At 50.0% G+C, this 18,785-nt stretch overlaps 5 protein-coding genes across 5 annotated transcripts; 1 reads left to right on the plus strand and 4 right to left on the minus strand.

Moving 5' to 3' along the window:
* Positions 1 to 774: 774 nt before the first annotated feature.
* PV10_06596 (tRNA-intron endonuclease) lies at positions 775 to 2,829 on the minus strand. Its single transcript, XM_016371415.1, has 2 exons — positions 2,592 to 2,829; positions 775 to 2,373 (listed from the first exon to the last, which is right to left on the minus strand). The coding sequence occupies exon 2, from the start codon at positions 2,360 to 2,362 to the stop codon at positions 914 to 916; it is 1,449 nt and encodes a 482-aa protein (XP_016223708.1). The 5' UTR covers positions 2,363 to 2,373; positions 2,592 to 2,829; the 3' UTR covers positions 775 to 913.
* Positions 2,830 to 3,031: 202 nt separating this feature from the next.
* On the plus strand, positions 3,032 to 3,677 carry PV10_06597 (H/ACA ribonucleoprotein complex subunit 3). Its single transcript, XM_016371416.1, has 3 exons — positions 3,032 to 3,331; positions 3,381 to 3,430; positions 3,483 to 3,677. The coding sequence occupies exons 1-3, from the start codon at positions 3,207 to 3,209 to the stop codon at positions 3,497 to 3,499; spliced, it is 192 nt and encodes a 63-aa protein (XP_016223709.1). The 5' UTR covers positions 3,032 to 3,206; the 3' UTR covers positions 3,500 to 3,677.
* Positions 3,581 to 4,995, minus strand: PV10_06598 (uncharacterized protein). The gene has a single exon (XM_016371417.1). It carries the CDS (start codon positions 4,941 to 4,943, stop codon positions 3,642 to 3,644), a length of 1,302 nt encoding a protein of 433 aa, XP_016223710.1. The 5' UTR covers positions 4,944 to 4,995; the 3' UTR covers positions 3,581 to 3,641.
* A 3,253-nt stretch (positions 4,996 to 8,248) lies between these two features.
* PV10_06599 (uncharacterized protein) lies at positions 8,249 to 10,350 on the minus strand. The gene is made up of 3 exons (XM_016371418.1): positions 9,804 to 10,350; positions 9,046 to 9,742; positions 8,249 to 8,976 (listed from the first exon to the last, which is right to left on the minus strand). The coding sequence occupies exons 1-3, from the start codon at positions 9,871 to 9,873 to the stop codon at positions 8,892 to 8,894; spliced, it is 852 nt and encodes a 283-aa protein (XP_016223711.1). The 5' UTR covers positions 9,874 to 10,350; the 3' UTR covers positions 8,249 to 8,891.
* A 2,156-nt stretch (positions 10,351 to 12,506) lies between these two features.
* On the minus strand, positions 12,507 to 18,680 carry PV10_06600 (uncharacterized protein). The gene is made up of 4 exons (XM_016371419.1): positions 17,620 to 18,680; positions 16,192 to 17,552; positions 16,029 to 16,138; positions 12,507 to 15,981 (listed from the first exon to the last, which is right to left on the minus strand). Exons 1-4 carry the CDS (start codon positions 17,663 to 17,665, stop codon positions 13,158 to 13,160), a joined length of 4,341 nt encoding a protein of 1,446 aa, XP_016223712.1. The 5' UTR covers positions 17,666 to 18,680; the 3' UTR covers positions 12,507 to 13,157.
* Positions 18,681 to 18,785: the final 105 nt, after the last annotated feature.

An 18,785-nucleotide genomic window follows, 5' to 3' on the forward strand; every position in this document is an offset into this window, starting at 1 on the left:
ATTTGACCCTTCCGCTGATCGGACGACATACATGGTGCTGCTACACAAGGGTTGTGAGCTTTCCGCCGCAGCCCTGTGCTACAAGACTGTTACATATGTAGAGATTCGAATTCATGCGTACGGGGTATTTGATAGCAGGCTATCACACCACCTACAGATCGACCAGTTGGTAGCCAACCCAGCCATACTGATATCAAGAGACAACATAAAAGCGGCCACTCGCCTCCACCCCCGACTGACATTCGACGTTTACTAGGTCAGGCTGGAATGGATGCCAAGGATCCCGTTGCAGACACAACTCGCTCTTGCGGCAAGACGGACGTCAAAGACTTGGCGCGCTAACCCTGCACCAGGGCGGGGCCCGAGAGGTGGGGGGTACATCCGACTGTAGCTCGTCAAAGACTAAGAGCACTACGAGGCACATCGGTCCGGCAATCAAGATGCCACAAGGACGGGATCGTTGCGTCACACACCTATCAGATAACGGGATAGAACATGTGGATGAGTGGTTAGCAGAGACAAATCCGATCGGTTTGTTGCTCTTGATAAGAAAGAGCATCAAGGGCCATGACGCAGATCAAGCCGGCGATCAGACCAGCTGAAGGAAGAGTCAACACCCAACCCTTAAAGATCACCGCAATCTGGCACCGAGTAATGGCTGTAGGCTCATGATTCATGAGAGCTACACCAATGGCGACACCAGTCAGGCGTTGGGTAGTGGAGAATGGCAGACCGAGACGAGAAGACATGAGGACTGACAATTGTGGTGGCAGCGTCCAATTTAATCATTGTCAGTCATGAGCGACGCTAAAAGTGCACTGCGAGTGGTCCTACCCAAGAAATCTCATCCCATGATGATATCGTATCTCAAGCGTGTCTCATACATTCGTCATCTCATGTTCCATTATCATATTCAATCCCGACCCCTGTTGGGTGTCCAGCGTCGTAAATTCACATCACGAATTTTGTACCTGGAAAGGAGATTGCCAATATCAACACTCTTGCCTCTCTCGCCGTCATGCAGTGGCGGAGGCACGTCGACATAACACAATACCAGTTGTTTGTGGACTTGGGCCTGGACGCGATTCACTCCATGTAACCACCACCAGCCCTTTTTCTTTTCCATTTTCCTGTCAGCCCAATAGGGATCATTGTACGATGGTACAATCACCACGGCAAATTCTGCATGGGAGAATGCCGGACCTCGATTGTAAAGGAGATAATCAGTCGAAAATTTGACGCCTGATCTCACCACCCAACCGAGAGAGCGATAGTGATGATAGACCACGTAAGATAGCACAAAAGGATCATTTGGTTCTTCGGGCAGCGATAGTGACCGAGGCGGGTGATATGAACGTCGTCGAAAAAGTGACAATAGAGACGACGGCTGGAGAATAGCTTCACTGTCGTCACAGTACACATTCAAGGTGCCCAGTGCATATGACAAAAAGAAAGCTTCTTCCAACGACAGCGTCAAGTGTTCTTGATTTTCTTGGGTTGGTGTTTCTAACGGGACCGTGTCTTCAAGAGGCGAGATGCCTGGTTGTTTGATGGGAGACATTACTGGTGAACTCAGGTCAAATTCTCGAGCCTCGATTGTGGGCGAAAATCGCACAGTTTTGGTTCTTTGGAGTCGTTTTGTGGGTCGCATCTCCGGATGACTGGCGTCGGAAGAAGTCGAAGTAGGTGGCGGGGTTGGGATACCATTCGCTTCAATCTGTTTTTTCCATTCATCATACCCATGAATTGAGCCGTTCTCCTTATCGTCGACAGAAGGCGACTCCAGGACGCTGGCAATGTCACTTAGATCTCGCGCGTTCGTCTTGAGAACGTTTCCCTGAGCGATCCCCAGAATATTCCCATTTGGAACATTTTGAGACTCTTCCGACAAGGTTTGATCGATTTCCTGCTGTTCTTTTCTAGCTCGCTCCAACTTTTGTTGTCTTCGTTCTTGTCGACGTGAGGCAGTATTCTCTTCTGCCGTGGATCCCTTCTTCTTTCGATTTTCTAACCAAGTCGGCTCGCTTCGGCTTAGATTCCCCCGGCCGAAAAAGCCCATTTCCCATAGCTTCCGGATTGTGTTAGGGTCGGTGACATGTATTGACGAGGTGACTGAAGAAAAGTATCCATTGTATTTGGGTTGTGAGGGAGGGAGAAGGACTTGGCAGAGATAGGACAAGGCAATTGCGACCAAAGAGAGTGGATTGTGAGGTATGAGTACAGGTAATGGGTGAACCTCGACGGGTAGTAAGTTCCGGTGGATGTAGTTGTAATTAGGTCGGCGTGGGCGTGGGCGTTTGGGTGGCTTGGGAGGATTAGAAGCTTGAGCTTCAGCCGATGAAGCCGGAGAGGCAGACATCATCTATTCATGGTCTTTGAAGGTAGAGTCAGCAGAAGATCAAATCTGGTGATCCCAAAGTTTATGACTTGATCGTGTGTGCTCAGATACCGTTGTAGTCTAATACAAGTGCCCGCATTGGAGGATGCTGAAATCAAAATGCAACCTTCTAGGCAATAAAAGTGGTCATCATAGAGGAGTAAAGGCGAGAGTGGTGTGACTCGACGGGGTAAGCTAAGAGCGAGATACTTACTTGAGATTCCGAGAAGCCGCAGATGGACGGATGGAGAAAAGTCGTGGCCCAAGGAAGTAGACCAAAGAGAGAGTTGGAGGATTGAGGGGTGCAGGTTTGCGGGGGGCGTTGGGCGGTAGTCTGTGAATTGGGGCAATACTATAAAGGGCACAGGAGACGATAGGTTCAGAAGTGAAGAAAGAGGATGGTATTTTGTTGGTGTTGGTGGTGTTGGTATGACTGAAGATGGTTGAAGTTGATGTTTGATAGCGATATTGAGAAAAGGTTAAAAAACGCAGGCATGACTTGCTTTTAGTTAAGAGCTGCTCCTTCCGCAGGGTAAGTAACTTAGCGCGGGGAAATTTTCAGAGTAGGCAGGCACGCACAGGCACGCACAGGTATGGCAGGCACTGGTCCAACTACGGTTGCACTTGCTGAGTCCGATTTTCTCCAACCAAATTCTTCGCTTTTGATTTCTTCTGATTCGACCACCACCGCAATTACCATAACCACCACAACCGTTCAACTGCGCCATCTATATTCAACTGCACTAGACGCATACCCTCCATTCCAATCGAGCAGCAAAGAAATTCAGCTCATCCGACTCTCGCCGATCCTCCTGCAACCACCGCCAACATGCATTTGATGTATACCGAAGATGAATCGGGGAAAAGAGTTTACACCCTGAAAAAAGTTCTCGACGGCGTGGTGACAAAGTCTGCACACCCTGCAAGATTCTCTCCCGATGATAAATACTCAAGGTATGGATTGGCCTGATGGTTAGAGCCGAAACATGCTGACTGGGAATAGACATCGGGTGACTTTGAAGAAAAGATACGGGTTACTGCTCACCCAGAAAAGTGCGTCGAGTCCAGTGCGACATCTTCTCTACGATATACTAACTTGTAGCAGAGGAGGAATCCAAGTAAAAAACACACGACTGGAGGCGTTTGCGGAGTTGGGTGGCCCACAAGGCTGGAATTTGTTATGCGATCAAACGAGATACCCAATCTCTTCAAGACAGCCATACATTCATAATATACCATTGAAAATGGCATTTGTCTACAACCTCTACCGTTTTCTAGAGTTGATGTTTTTTCCACCGCCAATCCGTATTCTCCCTGCGCCATGGTCTCTGTTGCCCGTCAAAATGCTGGGCAGAGTGTCCTGATCCATCAAATCCTTTTCCTTTGTCCTCTTCATAGTCGACATTGCGCGAATGTATTCCTTCTGATCCTCAGCCAAAATCAAATCATTCCCCCATCCACCTTGTCCGCCACCTTGACGAGGACCCTTCCATTTCTGATTCGAGGTTCCTGGGGTCGCTTTGGGAATAGAATACACATTGCCCCGGTTATTCCATTGCATATTGGCCTTGAGATGTAGTTTGACCTCTCCTTTGTCGTTGGTGGTACAACTCACTCGCGTCAATGTCGGCTTTCCACACCGCGCACAAAACTGTTTCGACATGTCTTTGCTTGTGGCAAAACAGGCGTGGCATCTGAGGATGAACTGCTTGATCTGTGATATTCTCTTGCAGGTCTTGGTGGAGAGTAGATTGAGGTTCATCTGGAGTAGGACGTTTTGCATGGCAAAATCCCCCGTCATGGTCGCAACCTGAAGATGTTTGGTCTCGCCTCGTGACTTGTCGCTCCCATCTTCGTCCTTGGCTTGCTTTTTCTTGATGTTCGACGGTGTAATCCATCCGCCGTCCGAATCTGACTCCTCTTCGACGGTTTCCGTCACAATGACTTCATCAGGTGTACTCTCCTCTTGGGATAGCGATGGTACAGGCGCTTGATCGTCCTTTATCGTCACTTCTTCTGAGTCATTGGAAGTGGTGGCCTCTTGAAGTTTCAGCGTATCAACCTGATCCGCCAGCTCGGCTTCATCAACTCCTTCAATTGGTGATTGAACTTGTTCGACGAGATTCTTGTCCTCAGTAGTTGTCTCATTTGTCTTCTCCGGCGGACGCCCATTGACTCTTTTCTGACCGGGTGTTGACCTCAACCTCCAATCACCATGATTTCGCTCAACTTCTACTTCATATGCCAGAGCAAGAATCTCGTAATCCGTCGCGCTAAGCACAGCACCGTCACCGGTCTTTCTAGCGAATTCCTTGACAACCTTGATACTTTCGGGTTTGGGACTTCGTACGGTCAGGAAGGGTTTGTATAGTGTTTCAATTCTCGTCCGTGCTTCTTCGCCTCGCATTTCGGAAAGTACTGAAGGGGTAGTGAGTAGGACATGGCTGTTGACGAGGAGGGTGGAAATGCCAGGTGTGTTGAGAAGGAGCGGTGACGAGTCGAGGATGATGGTATGGATGGGTTTTTCGGCCTCAGTCGAAGCGACGGGAGCCACCTCTGTGGCCATGACTGAGTTTCTTGGTGGTAACAGCGAGGAAGTTGAGGGATATGTCGAGGTCATGAGTAAGGATCGAAGAGAGGACTAGTGATCAAATTTAATTTTTGACCGTCAGAAATAAATTTCAGTCTGACAATGCAACTGACCGCCACTTCACGGTTGGTTGCGCGGGAATGCGTACAGCTCGAATGAAATTCCAAACGTCAGACGTCAACATTTCAATCTTTATCTTATCGAGCGCATGCCCCACCATCATCGATGTCACTCTTCAATCTTCATTTATGATATCTTCGAACATGGTTCCTAGACATCATTTTAATGTACATCAATTGCCTAAACAAGCTTGCGGGCGCATGGTGATGTAATATAATGAAATGGAGAAGGCACTAATCATATCATAAACGATTCGTTCTTTTGGTTCATCCTCATCCTGTCTTGCTAATCTGGTATTGTCGCCCATGACTCCTAGTTTCATGGATCTTCAGACACTACCAACACGGCTCACAATGAAGCTAGCTGCTTCAGGGACACGGCGTGAATAGTCCAAATGAGGAGCTAGAATGACCAGAGTACCAGAGCATACAGCATCGCCGGCGTTACAAATGATCAGAGTCTTTGCAGGGTCAAAGTTGGGGATTCGACCACCGTCTTGTTGATTTTTGGTATCGCCAAATGTCACGGCTGCGGCAATGCGAGCCTTGACCGAGTCTGGAAGATCCTCAACAGCCCGATGGACTAGAGCTGCTCCTTGACTTTAGTGGAATCAGTCTCGGCATTTTCTTCGCGATCAGATGCTCTTAAGCAACTCACCTATATCCAGATGCCACTAGTGCCGAGTCGGGGCAACGACTTGCTGCGTCGGTGAGAAAGTTTCTCATGGTTCGAATGCCAGCTGGGTCTGCTCCCCCTGGTAGCAAATTGCCCGAGACGCTTGCAAGATAATCAATTCCCTGAGAGGCAACGTTGGCCGTTCCAAAAGCAGATCGTAATGCGTCTGCCAAAGGAGGTCCGACAATCGCGCCCTAGATACACGGTGGGATCAGTATAGGACTCGTGAATGATGCTGATTATGAGCAAATGGATACCATGTTTCCAATCTCCCCAGTGCCTCTGGCAAAGAACAAGATGACATTGCGGCACCCAAATCGTTCGAACTCGTTGTTTGTGGTGCGAAGGGCACTCTGACGTTTTTCGAGCTCAAATGTTTGTGATATATCAAAGGAGATATCAGGTTCGGCGGGCAGAGGCTCTGCAGCAGAATCAGCAACGGGCTTTGCGGCAGCCCAAGTAGCGAGCAAGAGGAGGAAAGCGGCAGTCTTCATGTTGATGGTGAAGGAGAGAATGCAAAGAGTATGGATTGTTCACTCGTCGACTATTCAACCGTGGGAATGGATATATTGACTGCCTGCCTGCAAACGTTGCTCTTTGATACTTTGAAATCCTGAGGAAAGAGTTGATTCCCAAGCCGTCCACAAGGAAGTTTATATAGAACTTGAGGATGTCCTCACATTCTCACGACACAGCTCAAGTCGTCGGTAACAAGGTCTATTTTGGTCAAAGACCCCGCCATCACCAGCCATCCTGTGCAAAAGTGACACGGCTTAGCATGTCCAAGGTTCCTGGAGGGGTAGTCCTTGAAGTGGCATGTACCTGTCCCAAATCAACAAGCCGGGCGCTTGTCGAAAGTGGTATATCGTCCGACATAGGAGAAGTCAAGAAACCGAGGTAAGGTGTATACAAGTGGTGACAATATCTGCCTCAAAGAATGAAGGTAGCTCCCGTCCACGAGCACCAGCGTCGGTTCGAGGGAGAAGTTGCATGGATGGCATATGAAGAGATTGTCAATGACTAGGATCAGGGTCTTGAAAGTCGCAGCACATGGTCGATCAAGACAATTTACTTGATGTTCTGGGCGTTTGTACCTAGGTACCCCGCAAAATCGAGAACCTGGTCACTAACCCAGCAAGGAAAGTGGCCGGGTCAATCGATGGAACTAAGAGTCTCAGCAGGGTAATTGTCCAGACGTGAGAGATACGTGAGAAAGTACTCAGGCACATAGGGTGTGGTGTACAGATTTCCTGAATCCGTGAAACACAACATGTTGTTCTGTGGTTTTGGATGAAGGGAGAATTTGGAATATTTCGAGACTTGCCATTGAGGAGGTCGGAGTTGGGGGCACAGGGGTAGTATTTCGTTAGAACCGGCACGACCCAGACAAGTTTCCCCTATGTGCTTTTGTTTGTGTGGAGAGAAACTCATCGATTTCCCTCGCTTAGATTGACGGGAATGCTTTTGCGAGAGCAAGCGGTGATCTGTTGTTCAATGTTACAGTCTGGGATGAATTAGAGTGCCGAGGTCCGCGTCGAGCCATCACCGCCCTTTTTACAGTATTCTGTGGATACACATCGTTTCGGCTTGTCTGTCCATTGTCAATAGAGTAGTCACCCAACCTATCAGGTCTTGGAGATTCATGTCAACAGGCTGTGAGCAATGTGATGAATCATGACGTGCCAATTGATCTACCATTTCAGCAGTAGAAGCCTTGCGGATAGAGTGACTGACAGATCGATTCTAGAGGACCACCACACTTACTCTTGATTCAGTCCAGATCATTTGATGGTCCATAGTTTCAGGGTCAATTTATCCAGGATCTACCCGTTCAAAGACTCCAAAGATAGACCAAATGAAGGGAGAAACAGCAAAAGTCCGACATGGAACCAGACGTGCCAGACCAGGTTGGGGCGCCAAGTCCGATGCCAAGTCTGACATCATTTGATACAGTTTTTGGGGCAAATGGGCAAGTACAGTCCATGCAATACGCATGCTCTAAAGGGCCATTGCACCTTCCTCAGGTTACCCTCCCACTCCATCCATGGATGTGAATATTTTGCTACCGAGGTAAGGGACCGAGGTACTGTATCTTGTCATGGACGCATAGGTACCTAGGTAGTTGTCACATCCTCAGCTAGATAAACATTAGGCGAGTATGGCCAAGTCGGACCGAAGGCTCTTTCTCGGCTGATCGCTGCCCATATGTATACATAGACACAGGAGATGGATGAACCTGGTATGGAACATCCATCACCCTAGATATTCGAGTCGAGCCTTGTCTTGTGATCTTCGTCATCCCTTTGAAACCCATTCTGCTGGGTCACGCGAGCTCGGTACCATTCATTTCCTGTGGTTTCCAGATTTCCGAAACGGATTTGACTGGCTAGCCTTACGGTAGTGGGGTTTCAGCTCGAGCTGTAACTTGGTTGACCAACGAAAGCAGCCTGCTTTGTGATCTGGGTTTCGTGAGCCCAAGGGGTGCCGTCAATGATCTAAAGCCACCACTTGGAATGCAGTCAGCAAGCCAGTCCATGTGACCCAGCAGGAAGCCACCATGATAATGATTCAATCATGTGGGTGGGGAGAAATGGGTTTGTCTAACTAGCGTTGGACCTATACATGGACTCTTGTTCAAGCTGCGATCTGGACAGATTTGGAGTGCCATTCATGGGAAACTACAAACTGGCTGAAGCGCAGGCCGAGTCTCTGTCAAACCAAAACCGGGCTATTTTCCAGTCTTCTGGGTTCCTCATTGTTGGTTGAATACCATCCATTCACCAAGTCCTTGATTCCACAGATTGGACTGACAACCTCTGTCTGATTCCCTCGGTTCCGTTGCTCCGCTGTCGTCTCTCTCCATACACGAGGAGCACCGAAACCTATGTTTTTGTATTTCAAAAGGTGAAACGCCCGTCTCAGTGGATAGGCGTGACATGCTGAATAGTCATGACTGTGATGATGTGTCGGAGCTCATAAAGGGTTGAAAAAATAACTGGGTAGTGCCGTCAACAAAGGAAATGAGATCTTAGCGAACGGAGATCGTGTGAGAAGAGTCCAACGTGCGAGCTCTCTTGACAAAGCAAGAAGAGTCGAAACCGTTGGATGAACGTTGGGCACTGTTTGGGATTAGCGGGTTCCATTGAGACCGCGCTCTGGAAGACTCGGGGGATTGGATGGGTCGTCATCTTCAAGGTCCATCTGTTCAGGGTGGCTGTAGGATAACAAGTCAATATTCCGTGTTCAATATTCCCCATCCGCGCATCCAAGTATTGGCACGTACCCGAGCAAACTTTTGATATCCTTCATTTCGTAATGCTTCTTTCGGTGTTCCTCAAACTGCCGATGCTTTTCTTGGTCTTCACTAGAAGGCATGCCAACTTGTTCGGTGAATGTCGAGCCACCATCCTCGCTAACACTAACGTGTTTTTCCTTGCTGCTCTCTCGAGAGAGATTTGAGGTGCTTCGTACAATTCGGTTGTCCTCAAGGCCATTGCCGAGACTCAAATCTTCCTCAGGTTCACCGAGCTCGAGGCCTGGAATCTCAGATTCGCGGGGTTTCCTGTCGGATTTCCGTTTGGCTAGATCGACTTCGTCAACGTTGACATAGCGGGGATCAATGGCAACATCTTCCTCGTCATCTTCCATGGCGTCGCCATATTGGAAAGGCGTTTTAGGTTCGGTGATCTTCATTCGGCCGCCAGATTCCTGTTCTGCAAGGTAGAGGTTTGCCTCGTCCCATTTTAAACGTTGCTGATCCGGATCGTGTGGCTGATTTGCGGCGACGGCAGAAGACTGACGGCGGGACGAAGCTGAGGCCCTTCTAGCTGCTGAGGATGACCGACGATGGCCGGCGTTTTGGAGGGTGTTTTGAAGAACCAGTTCTCGTTCTTCCTGGGGATCAAGCGGGGTGTGGTGCGGAAATTCTTCATGGGTGGGTGAATGTTGGCTGCCAGAGAAGGAGGGATTTTTGAGAATGCCTAACAACAAGATCAGTGATACTGGTTGGCGGGTGTGAGGGGTGACATAGGTAATGCATACCTCTGGGTCGAATGTTGCCAGAGCCAGGGTGGTGGAGGGGAGGAGGGGAGTGATGAACTTCGACAGTCATGTTGATGGAGTGGTCAGGGTTCGCGGGGATGGGGATGGTTGATGATGATGTGATGAGGATGTCGGGGGGTTAGATGCGACGTGATGATATATTGGAGGGGAAAGAAACGCTGGACTCCGGAGGATTGAATTATGACGGCGTGGACGGGTAGGGATGAATGACAGTGTGAGTTGGCAGGGTCACAGCCAGGGTCACGAGTCAGGTGGGATGAAACAACGGATCAAGGTGCCAGAATTGCTTGGATGCGGCAGTCGGTTGACAGACGGGGTTGGCGTCGAGGATGGTTACTCGGTGATGGAAATGACGAGCATGCTTGGGTTGTCGATCCTGAGTAGAGTTGAGCTGTGGTTGGGTTCAGGTGAAGACAAAGAGGAGAGGGAGTGGAAGTAGAAGGTTTGATCAGAGCAGATACGCAGATGGAGATGCAGATGCAGATGCAGACACGTACGGAGTAGAGCAGCACAGGGCAACATAAGGTAGGCAACACAGGCAACACAGGCATCACTACAGGTACTAAGTACCCCTAGTTAAGTACTCTACTTACTCGACTCACGGATACTCTCGCACTACTGCATCACAGCATCACAGCATCACAGCTTCACAGCTCACAGGGCATCAATCATCAACCCACCATCAACCCACGTCACCAGGTGGCAACCCACTTAGAATTCACCCACTCAGCTCATCCACCACCCAACATCCCTACCCATCCACCCATTTCCAGCCTACCACTATCCACCCAACGCCTGTCCCAAGGGAGGGGAGGGACGCATTGGACAGTGCTTCATGCTTCGTGCCTCGTGCCTCGCACGGACTCCCAGGGTCGCAGATTTCCCAAATTCCCACCCTTGGCGCCCCAGCTGGTTGGTACGCCATTCCCGACATGCCCCAATTTTCACGACTAAGTGCATGTGCCGAACATGTGTGAATTCGTTGAAGATGTGTCAAGAGACGATTTAATCATGATTTAATTTGTATGTGCACGTCGAGTTTAGAGACTTGGGTCATGGGACTTTGAGGGAGTGGGTAAGGAAGAGTCACGTGATATAGTATGCCCTTCTCAACGGGTGTAGTGGATAGAGATATAACATCAGGACATATACGAAAGATACCCGGCGATGCCTTTGTCAAAGCTGAGTCCCTCTATATCTTGTTTCACACGCAACAGGACGAAATGATCGAGACTACGTCTGAACATGAGCCGAACCAACCGTCCACCTCTTCTTGTATGCCAATGGGCGTGTATACACATATTCGAGACCGATAAAAGTGTGAAGTGGGGGGTGTTCCGCCTATATCCCCGTGGATGAACATCGTTTGAGCCGGGACTGAAGCCTCACCCGCTTGATCGCCCTAGAATGTACAGCTAACATATATCGAGATCAGGGGACCAAGGCCTAGATCAGACTGTAGAGTGCATGATATCCTCTTATCCTCTATTGACAACAAACCCGCTTCATTCTCTTTACTAAACAAAAAATACATCTTTCTCGACCTTGTCGTTCCTTCTCCTACCATATTCTCCTGCATCTCACCCCACGACCGGCCGCACGGTGCCACATCCCCTTGTCACACAGCATATCATGTTGTGAAACACCATGTCGACTCAGAACAGACAACCTACGCCGACTATCACAGTGCCTAATGTACATCCTCCCAGCCTCTCGGTAGCCCAAAGCCCCCCTCTCGGGCTCTGCCTTTACTTTTTGGCCGCCATGCTTCCCCAACCGCTCGAATCCCCATCCTGGTGGTACATTTCTCGTGCCTGACCCTGGTGCAGGAGGGCGACATCACCCAAGCATTTCGCAGCCAAACAAAACATGCCTTCTCTTCTAGACGAGCGCCCAACGGATCAGTTGGCAGCCAGGCACCAACCAACAAGTGTGCGACACCGCCTTGAAAACAACTTGGGCTCTTTCTTATGGCTCCGTTATTGGTCCACGTCCACGCCGGCGCCTTACATGATGATGATGCTGCTGCTGCTGCTGCTGCTGCTGATGCACATGCAGTGCGACATGATCTCGAAGCAGAGTTTTTCATTTCAACCGGGGGGCCCAGAGGGGGTCTTTGTGGTGAGATGCATTGTTGTACACCAGCCAGGCAAAGTTTTTCCGCGAGGCGAGATTCTTCTATGAGGCTTTATTGATTCGTGTGTTGCAATACCGATTCGTTCGTGGTCGTTGTTTGTTGTCGTCACGAGACAAGATAACGCAGGGAACTTGCAAGGCAAATGGGGAAAATCCTTCCCTCGTCCTTTGCCTTACAGTGCCGACTGCGGTAGTTACAAAGGATCTTGACGTTACCTGGTACCAAAAGCTCTATAGCGCGTTTATCACAATTCTAATTATCTCTTCTTCGGGTGGGTTGCATGTCTTGAGCAAGTGTGAGCCACTGGCTCAGGGACACATGGCTTCCCCCTCTGATTTATGCATAGGTAAGCATGTACTTAGATGTCGATCCATGTACAGATTGGCCTAGCGACACCTCTTCCTGGAAGGAATTCTTCCTTTCTTTTTCTTTTTTTCTTTGGCACGGGGTCTGTCTGAAAACGTCGACGCAATAACAGACCCAAGATGGACAAGACCTTGAGTAGCGAGAAGAGAAACCAAACCTCCCGAATTTGAGAATTCTGTGAATTATTGATGATTGATTGATTGCAAAAACTGTTAGCAATTTATGCCTCCCTAAGTCTTGGAATATCTGTCAAGAGAATCCATGTAATGAGTACACGTTGTGGTATCGTTGTTATATTGAGTGACATGTCCCAGAGAGACTGATGACCCTCCCTGTCCTTTGCCTTCTCCCTCCGTCCCCCTTCTCCTTCTCAATTGTCGCCTCCTCCAAAGGTCTTGTGTCAGTCAAATTGGTTGTTGTTCGTCCGTCAACACCACTTGACCCTGACGACCATGTCCGTCAGGCGCACAATCCAAAAGGAAACCCAAATAAACCACCCCTCTCAAGTCCGACAACGACGACAACGCCAGACCTCTCATGGGTCAAATTCGACGGTGATGGTGATCTTGCATCTTGGGGTGATGGTTCCCAAATACCCCTCCTCTCTCTTTCCAGGAACCTGTTCATCCAAGCATCATCCTTTAGTTGACCAGTCGCGAATGCAGCCGCCATCTCTTCATTCTTGCCGCGTGCTCTCCGCAATCCATGTGGCTCGACCAAGGGAATAAAAGTCTCGTTATACAATTCACAATCCTCAGACTGCGTCTTTGAGGTGACCAGCCGGAAGGAAAAGAAGAAAAGACCATGTTAAAAATCCAGCTTCGTGTCTCTCAGGGTATCGAACGGCCAGCCCGCCGTTCCTCCAGTCGTTTCTGTGCCACCACGTCTCCATTGTCAGCTGCCACTTGCATCCAATGCAGCGCCAGGTACAAGGCCTGTCGACGGTGCTGGCTTTGAGATTGTGGTTGATCTGGTTGATGCAGCTGCTGTGGCTCTGCATCTTGGTCCCATATCATGTCGGGCTTGAAGATGTCCGCGGCTAGTGCCCATGGCATGCTTACGATCGGCATCTCTTCGGCATGCGTCAAGTACAAAATCGCGAGCTCTCGTTGTGCCACCGCATGTCCTTCACGAGCGGCAATCATCCATAGGTCGGCTGCATTAATCACGGATGTACCCGGTCCGGGAGGTTTGCCCCCGGGCTTAGACTCGTTCGGAGACTCTCGGCCAGCCAGTCCATCTGCGATGTCAATCAGCCCTCGGCAGACTTCGTCTTTCCATGCTAATGCCGCCAATCCCACATGTAAGAATGATTTCGCCACGCCACTGGATTCCAGAGTCGGTGATGCCACAAAGCCTGATATGTACTGCAGATCTCGGAATATTGTTTTCGGGGCCAAGGTGAACATGATCTTCTTCAACACATGGACAGACTCGGCTTCATCATTTGTCGCCGTGGCACTTGCAGTGGAGGGAATCTTGGACTTTTGCTCATGCCGCAGTAAACTTGCTGAGAGAAGACTGGGGTTGAGACTGCAGCGGCGATTGACATCGTCTTCCATCTCCAAACCCCTATCTTGGGCCTTTGGCACACTTTTTCTGAATACTTGGGCCAACACAGCAAAATCGTCAACGGCCTTCAACTTCATAGTCGGGTTCACGTGATGGCTGATCCTCGCCAGTATATCCTTAAATGCGTTTCTGAAGGTAAATGCTCCTTGTACGGTCCCCTCAGGCTCTTCAGCTAGCGCCCGCTCGATGGGGTCCATCTCAAACAAATCTGGCGGACCCTGTGAAGCGCTGTGACTTCTTTGCCTCTGCTCCCCGGCTCGGGCAGGTTTCGCCTCATCTTTCGAGAGCAGGCGAGCCATTACGTCCCTTTTCTTCACGCTCTGACCCACTCCAGGCCAAAGACTTACCATGTTCATCCACAAGTCCGTCTCACTGCCCTTATTCCACACGAGACATCCCAGGTCTGAGAGAAGTAACGAGGTTAGATCCTGCTGGATGTCTGCCAAGAACGCCATCTTCTCCAGGATGCGATCAGCGCTGCGAGTTTCAAAGCTCGTCCCGAAATTCGACCTTGAGGACATGGACGTGTTTGACTTTCGGTTTGAGGGAGCTGGTGACCATAATTGATGGGAATCCGTTGTCGTTACCGTCGGTGCTCTGCCTGGGGAGCTGATCAATGAAGAGAGGTCACTTCCTAACGATGGACGACCCGTCTTGTTTGAACTTTGACTGTAGAAAGAGCCGCGGGAGCCTTGGAGTCCAAATCGAGGCACCAACAGACTTGAAGACACCGGTTCGCTCATCACGCTGGGCGGCCGCGTCGATGGACTGAGGAAGCTACTCGAGTGGGCTTCGTAAAGGTTCTTCTCCCTGGCAAAGAGCTCACTTGACCATAATACTGGGCTATCCGACAAAGTTTCGCCAACCAGTTTCCGCATGGCATATGTGACCTCCATACAGAAACGGTGGATTCGTTCTTCGCCCTTGCAGAAATTTTCTACTCGTTTCAGCCACTTTTTGGTTGCTTCAATCTGTTGGTCAGATAATTTTTGGGGCCCGCCATGCTTCTTTGGTGCTTTGAGGATCATTGTTGTGTCAATTTGATGTTGATCGAGATGCGATGAAATCGAGGCACTAGACATGCTTGATCGACTAGTGCCGTACGCTGATCCACCGAGGTTTTCAGGGCCTGCCCCTGGATGTGGCGGCGCTCTCATATTTTTCAGACCCATCGAAACATTTCTGGCACCCTCATACACGTCGGAGGTCAGAATATTGAGCGTGTACCACAGTTTGATGCGCAGCTTGTCTATTTGAGACACCACCTCCGTCAGCCTCGCCCTAGATGTAGCATAGATGCTTTCCAAATCAGCTAGCTCGTGGTCGAGTCGAGCACACGTATCAATCACTTCGCGCTGGAGGGTCTTTGTCTTTTGAATGAGGGGCGAGAGTATTTTGGTATCATCTGTGCTGAGAACGGCCATTGGATATTCGCGTTGCAGGCATTGATAAGCTTCATGCCAATAAAAGGATGTGACACCGTCGGCTTTTACTCGAGCTAAGTTGGCCTGTTTAAGAAACATTTCGTGCAAGCTAGACTCGTTTGCGGTGATTTTAGATGTCAAAGGCGGACGATACTCGTTTTCTGCATCCACCAGCCTTATCGCAGCATGTTCAACGGGATCGAGACTGCCGAACGACGACCAAGCTGTTTGAGATTCCGTTATGAACGGCACTTGGGGTGCCACTAGCCGTCCAGTGATTGAAATGTCCAATGTTGCCCAATCTTCTTCGCATACATGGACATTCTTGGAGGATTGGCCAGGCTCAATGACGCTCAAAATTGCCTGAAGGAGTTTGTCGTATTTTGAATCACGGTACTGGGTTCGAAAGGTGGAGTGAGATGCGCTCAGAAAAGAATTCCAGGGACTTGAGGTGTGAATGAATTGGGGACTCAACCCTTCCAAGAGGTGAGATATATCTGCGGCACATATTGAGAGAGACGTCAACACGGGCGATGAAGTTGAAGGGGAATTAGTCATATCCGAGACGTAAGGATCTGTGAATTCTCCTGGTTTGGAGAGCTTGTCCACCATTTCTTCGAAATAAAAGTGGACGGCAGGGTCGATAGGCTGCAAACGCCTGGAAAGCCGTCAGACACAGTTTAGTCTATCTTCTATTAGACTTACATTGGATTGTAAAGGTCATTTGCACGGTTGAAGGCATGTTCGTAAACTCGATAGAGCAGGTTGTGTCTACATTTTGTGCTGATATGAGCTTGTAACAACATGCCCTCGTCCTGCGTCAAGTCAGCGACATAATGTTGATGTAGTGTAGAGAGTAAGAACCCACCTCTGGGTAAACAATGGCAATATGGAGGAAGTCTCGCAAAAACCAACTGCTGAGGAAGTCGCCCCTGAACCTGGTCCTGGCCTGTTCCGACGGAAGCTTGGATATGATTGCTCGGCCAAATTCGAGTGCGCCGGAAGGGATGCCATCGTCTAGGGCTAGAAGGGCAAAAAGGGACCTGACTGACTCGTCCAAGAAGTCGCGAGCGTCCTGAGTATTGAGAGCACTATTATTGCCAAAGTGGACCTTGTCTTCTGAAACCGCGTCAAGAAACATGGCACCTTGCTGCAAGATTTTCATTAATAGCAATTCCAATCTTTGCTTGATGTGCCAGTCATACAGAGAGGGGAAGGTGGAAAGGATTCGGCCAAACATGGGTCTGTAGATTGCTTCAGCCTCAGTCATCAACTGAGCACAGACACTGGACCAGGTGGAAATCCTTAACCGGCTTTCTCGATCTCGTAGGTTCAACGAGGGGCCATAGACGTTGTGAAGCAGAAAAGGTAAAGGGTTCGATCGCTCAAATGACGAAGCGAACTCCTCTAGCTGCTTGGAGTAGCTAGTTAGTCGGCTCGATCTGGGGCTGCGGCCCCGAGTAGAAGGCAGAGATGACAAGACGGAATCCGAAACTTTGTGGTATTTGGGAGTTGCCGATAGTGCTAGACCTTTGATTTGGGCGGGGCCCATGGCTTTGAATCGATCGACCAGGAATTGGGGCTTCCTTCGAAGATGGTCTAGGAGTTCGAGGCAATCCTGCTGAGAGGAATCTGGAAGCTTTGACCAGAATGAGGGTTTGTCACGGTGAGGCGCCGTGGAGAGCACATCAACTTGAATTTCGTGGGACCATTGGGACGAACAAGAATCGATCAAATCATGCATATGTTGTCGGACACGCGCAAAGCCGGCGGCATCAGTATTTGTCGAGATCTCCACCAAACCCGCCCGAACCCATGAACAGACTCGATGGAGTCGAGCGGACAAGGCGATTGCTTTTGCGAGTTGCCTTCTCTGATGGGAAAGTATATGTTTCTTCTGCTCTTTATATTTGAGTTGCCTCAATTGGATGGCGAAATCATCGAAGGAGACAGGCATGTGAGCAAAAGGGAGCTCGCGGGGTCGTGTTTCGGCGGGCGGAACTCGTCCTGACTTGATGGCTCTCGGCCTGGCCGTGGATCGTCTGCGGGCAGACTCATCTTGAGCCGGATCTCTTGAACGACTGAGACTTCTGGAGGGTCTCGGTGACGGATGTGGGGAAGAACGGGGGCCCTGAAATGGGTGGTCTGGGAGATCGGGGCGGGACATAGGTTGGGCATCGTCCTGGGCATCGTGGTTCAACTTCGGAGATGAGGGAGCAGGAAGAGCTGCTGTTCCAAGAAGATGTGTTAGCGAGGAGAGCACAAGAGCAGAAGCAGTAGAACGGAAAGGTCGGACCTTGAGCATTCACGACACCGGCGTCCCTGGTCAGTGGCTCTGTCATACGCTGTCGAATTCCATTCCAAGCTGACGATGGGGTGAACCTCGATTGCGGGACGGCAGATCAATTGGGCCGGTTGAGAGAGCGAGATGTGGTCATTGATGGGCTCGACAGGTGGACCGTGGCTGTGGACTCTCTATTGATATTGGTGTCGGTTCGGTGATCTGGGAAAGGGTGTGATTGTGGTGATGTCGAAGCCACCAACAGGTGGAGCGGAATGGAGCGGTTCGCGTTAGCGGGATGTGATTGATGGAAGAAGGTGCAGTTGTAACGCAGCGTGCAAGGTCAGATCTGGGTCAGACGAGGCAGAGGCAGGCTTGGAGGGAAGCCTCAAGGATTCGAGGATTTCGCGGTTGGTTCTTAGCAGATTAGAATGAAACCGTCAGAGAAGTGTTCGGTGGCGTCAGTCCTGATGAGGTCGTCGGTTCGTCGCTGGTGATGGCCCCCGCCGAGTTGGGACGACCTCTTGCCTCGAATCTGTGGCGCGGCTTTGGGATAAAGGCCTCTGCGTCGGTGGGTGCGCCGATCAATGAAGATCTCTCTCCGCAGGTGCTATGCGACTCGAATAGTGGCCTGTTGCGCTTGTCGCCTCGTTTCGTCTCGATTAACAAGTGAAGCGACAAACTGCCTTGAGAAGTTGGCGAATGCGGGGGAAGAATGCTGAAACGCCTAGGCCTTTGTGGTTTGACCAGTGGTGGGATCGTGGCCGAGAACTACCACACCAGCACACTTCCTCTCGCCAGATGTGATGGTTGTAGTAGGTAGTGTTGGCAAAGGTCGGTCACCAACGGTGAGTTTCCTTGTCAAGAATGGTTCAATTCACACGGGCAAAAGAGGGATCAAGACTATGTTGATGATGGCGAGACACCTGAATCATGACGGCGTCGTGACATGGCATGGCATGGGCAGGGCCGTGGTCATGGTCATGTCAGCATAATTCAAGCCAAAGATGTCAATGACAAAAAGGCTTCGAAGAGACAAAAACTACGTCCACGTCCAAGATGGTCGGCAAACAACGCATACAGCAGGACATCAAACAATGGTGAAGTCAAGTCATTCCAGACGAGGTTTGCCAGCGAATTCCGCATGCATTAGCCTAGGCTAGGGATGTCTTGACATAACC

This window comes from Exophiala mesophila (assembly GCF_000836275.1).
Source record: "Exophiala mesophila strain CBS 40295 unplaced genomic scaffold supercont1.4, whole genome shotgun sequence".
Lineage (NCBI taxonomy): Eukaryota > Fungi > Ascomycota > Eurotiomycetes > Chaetothyriales > Herpotrichiellaceae > Exophiala > Exophiala mesophila.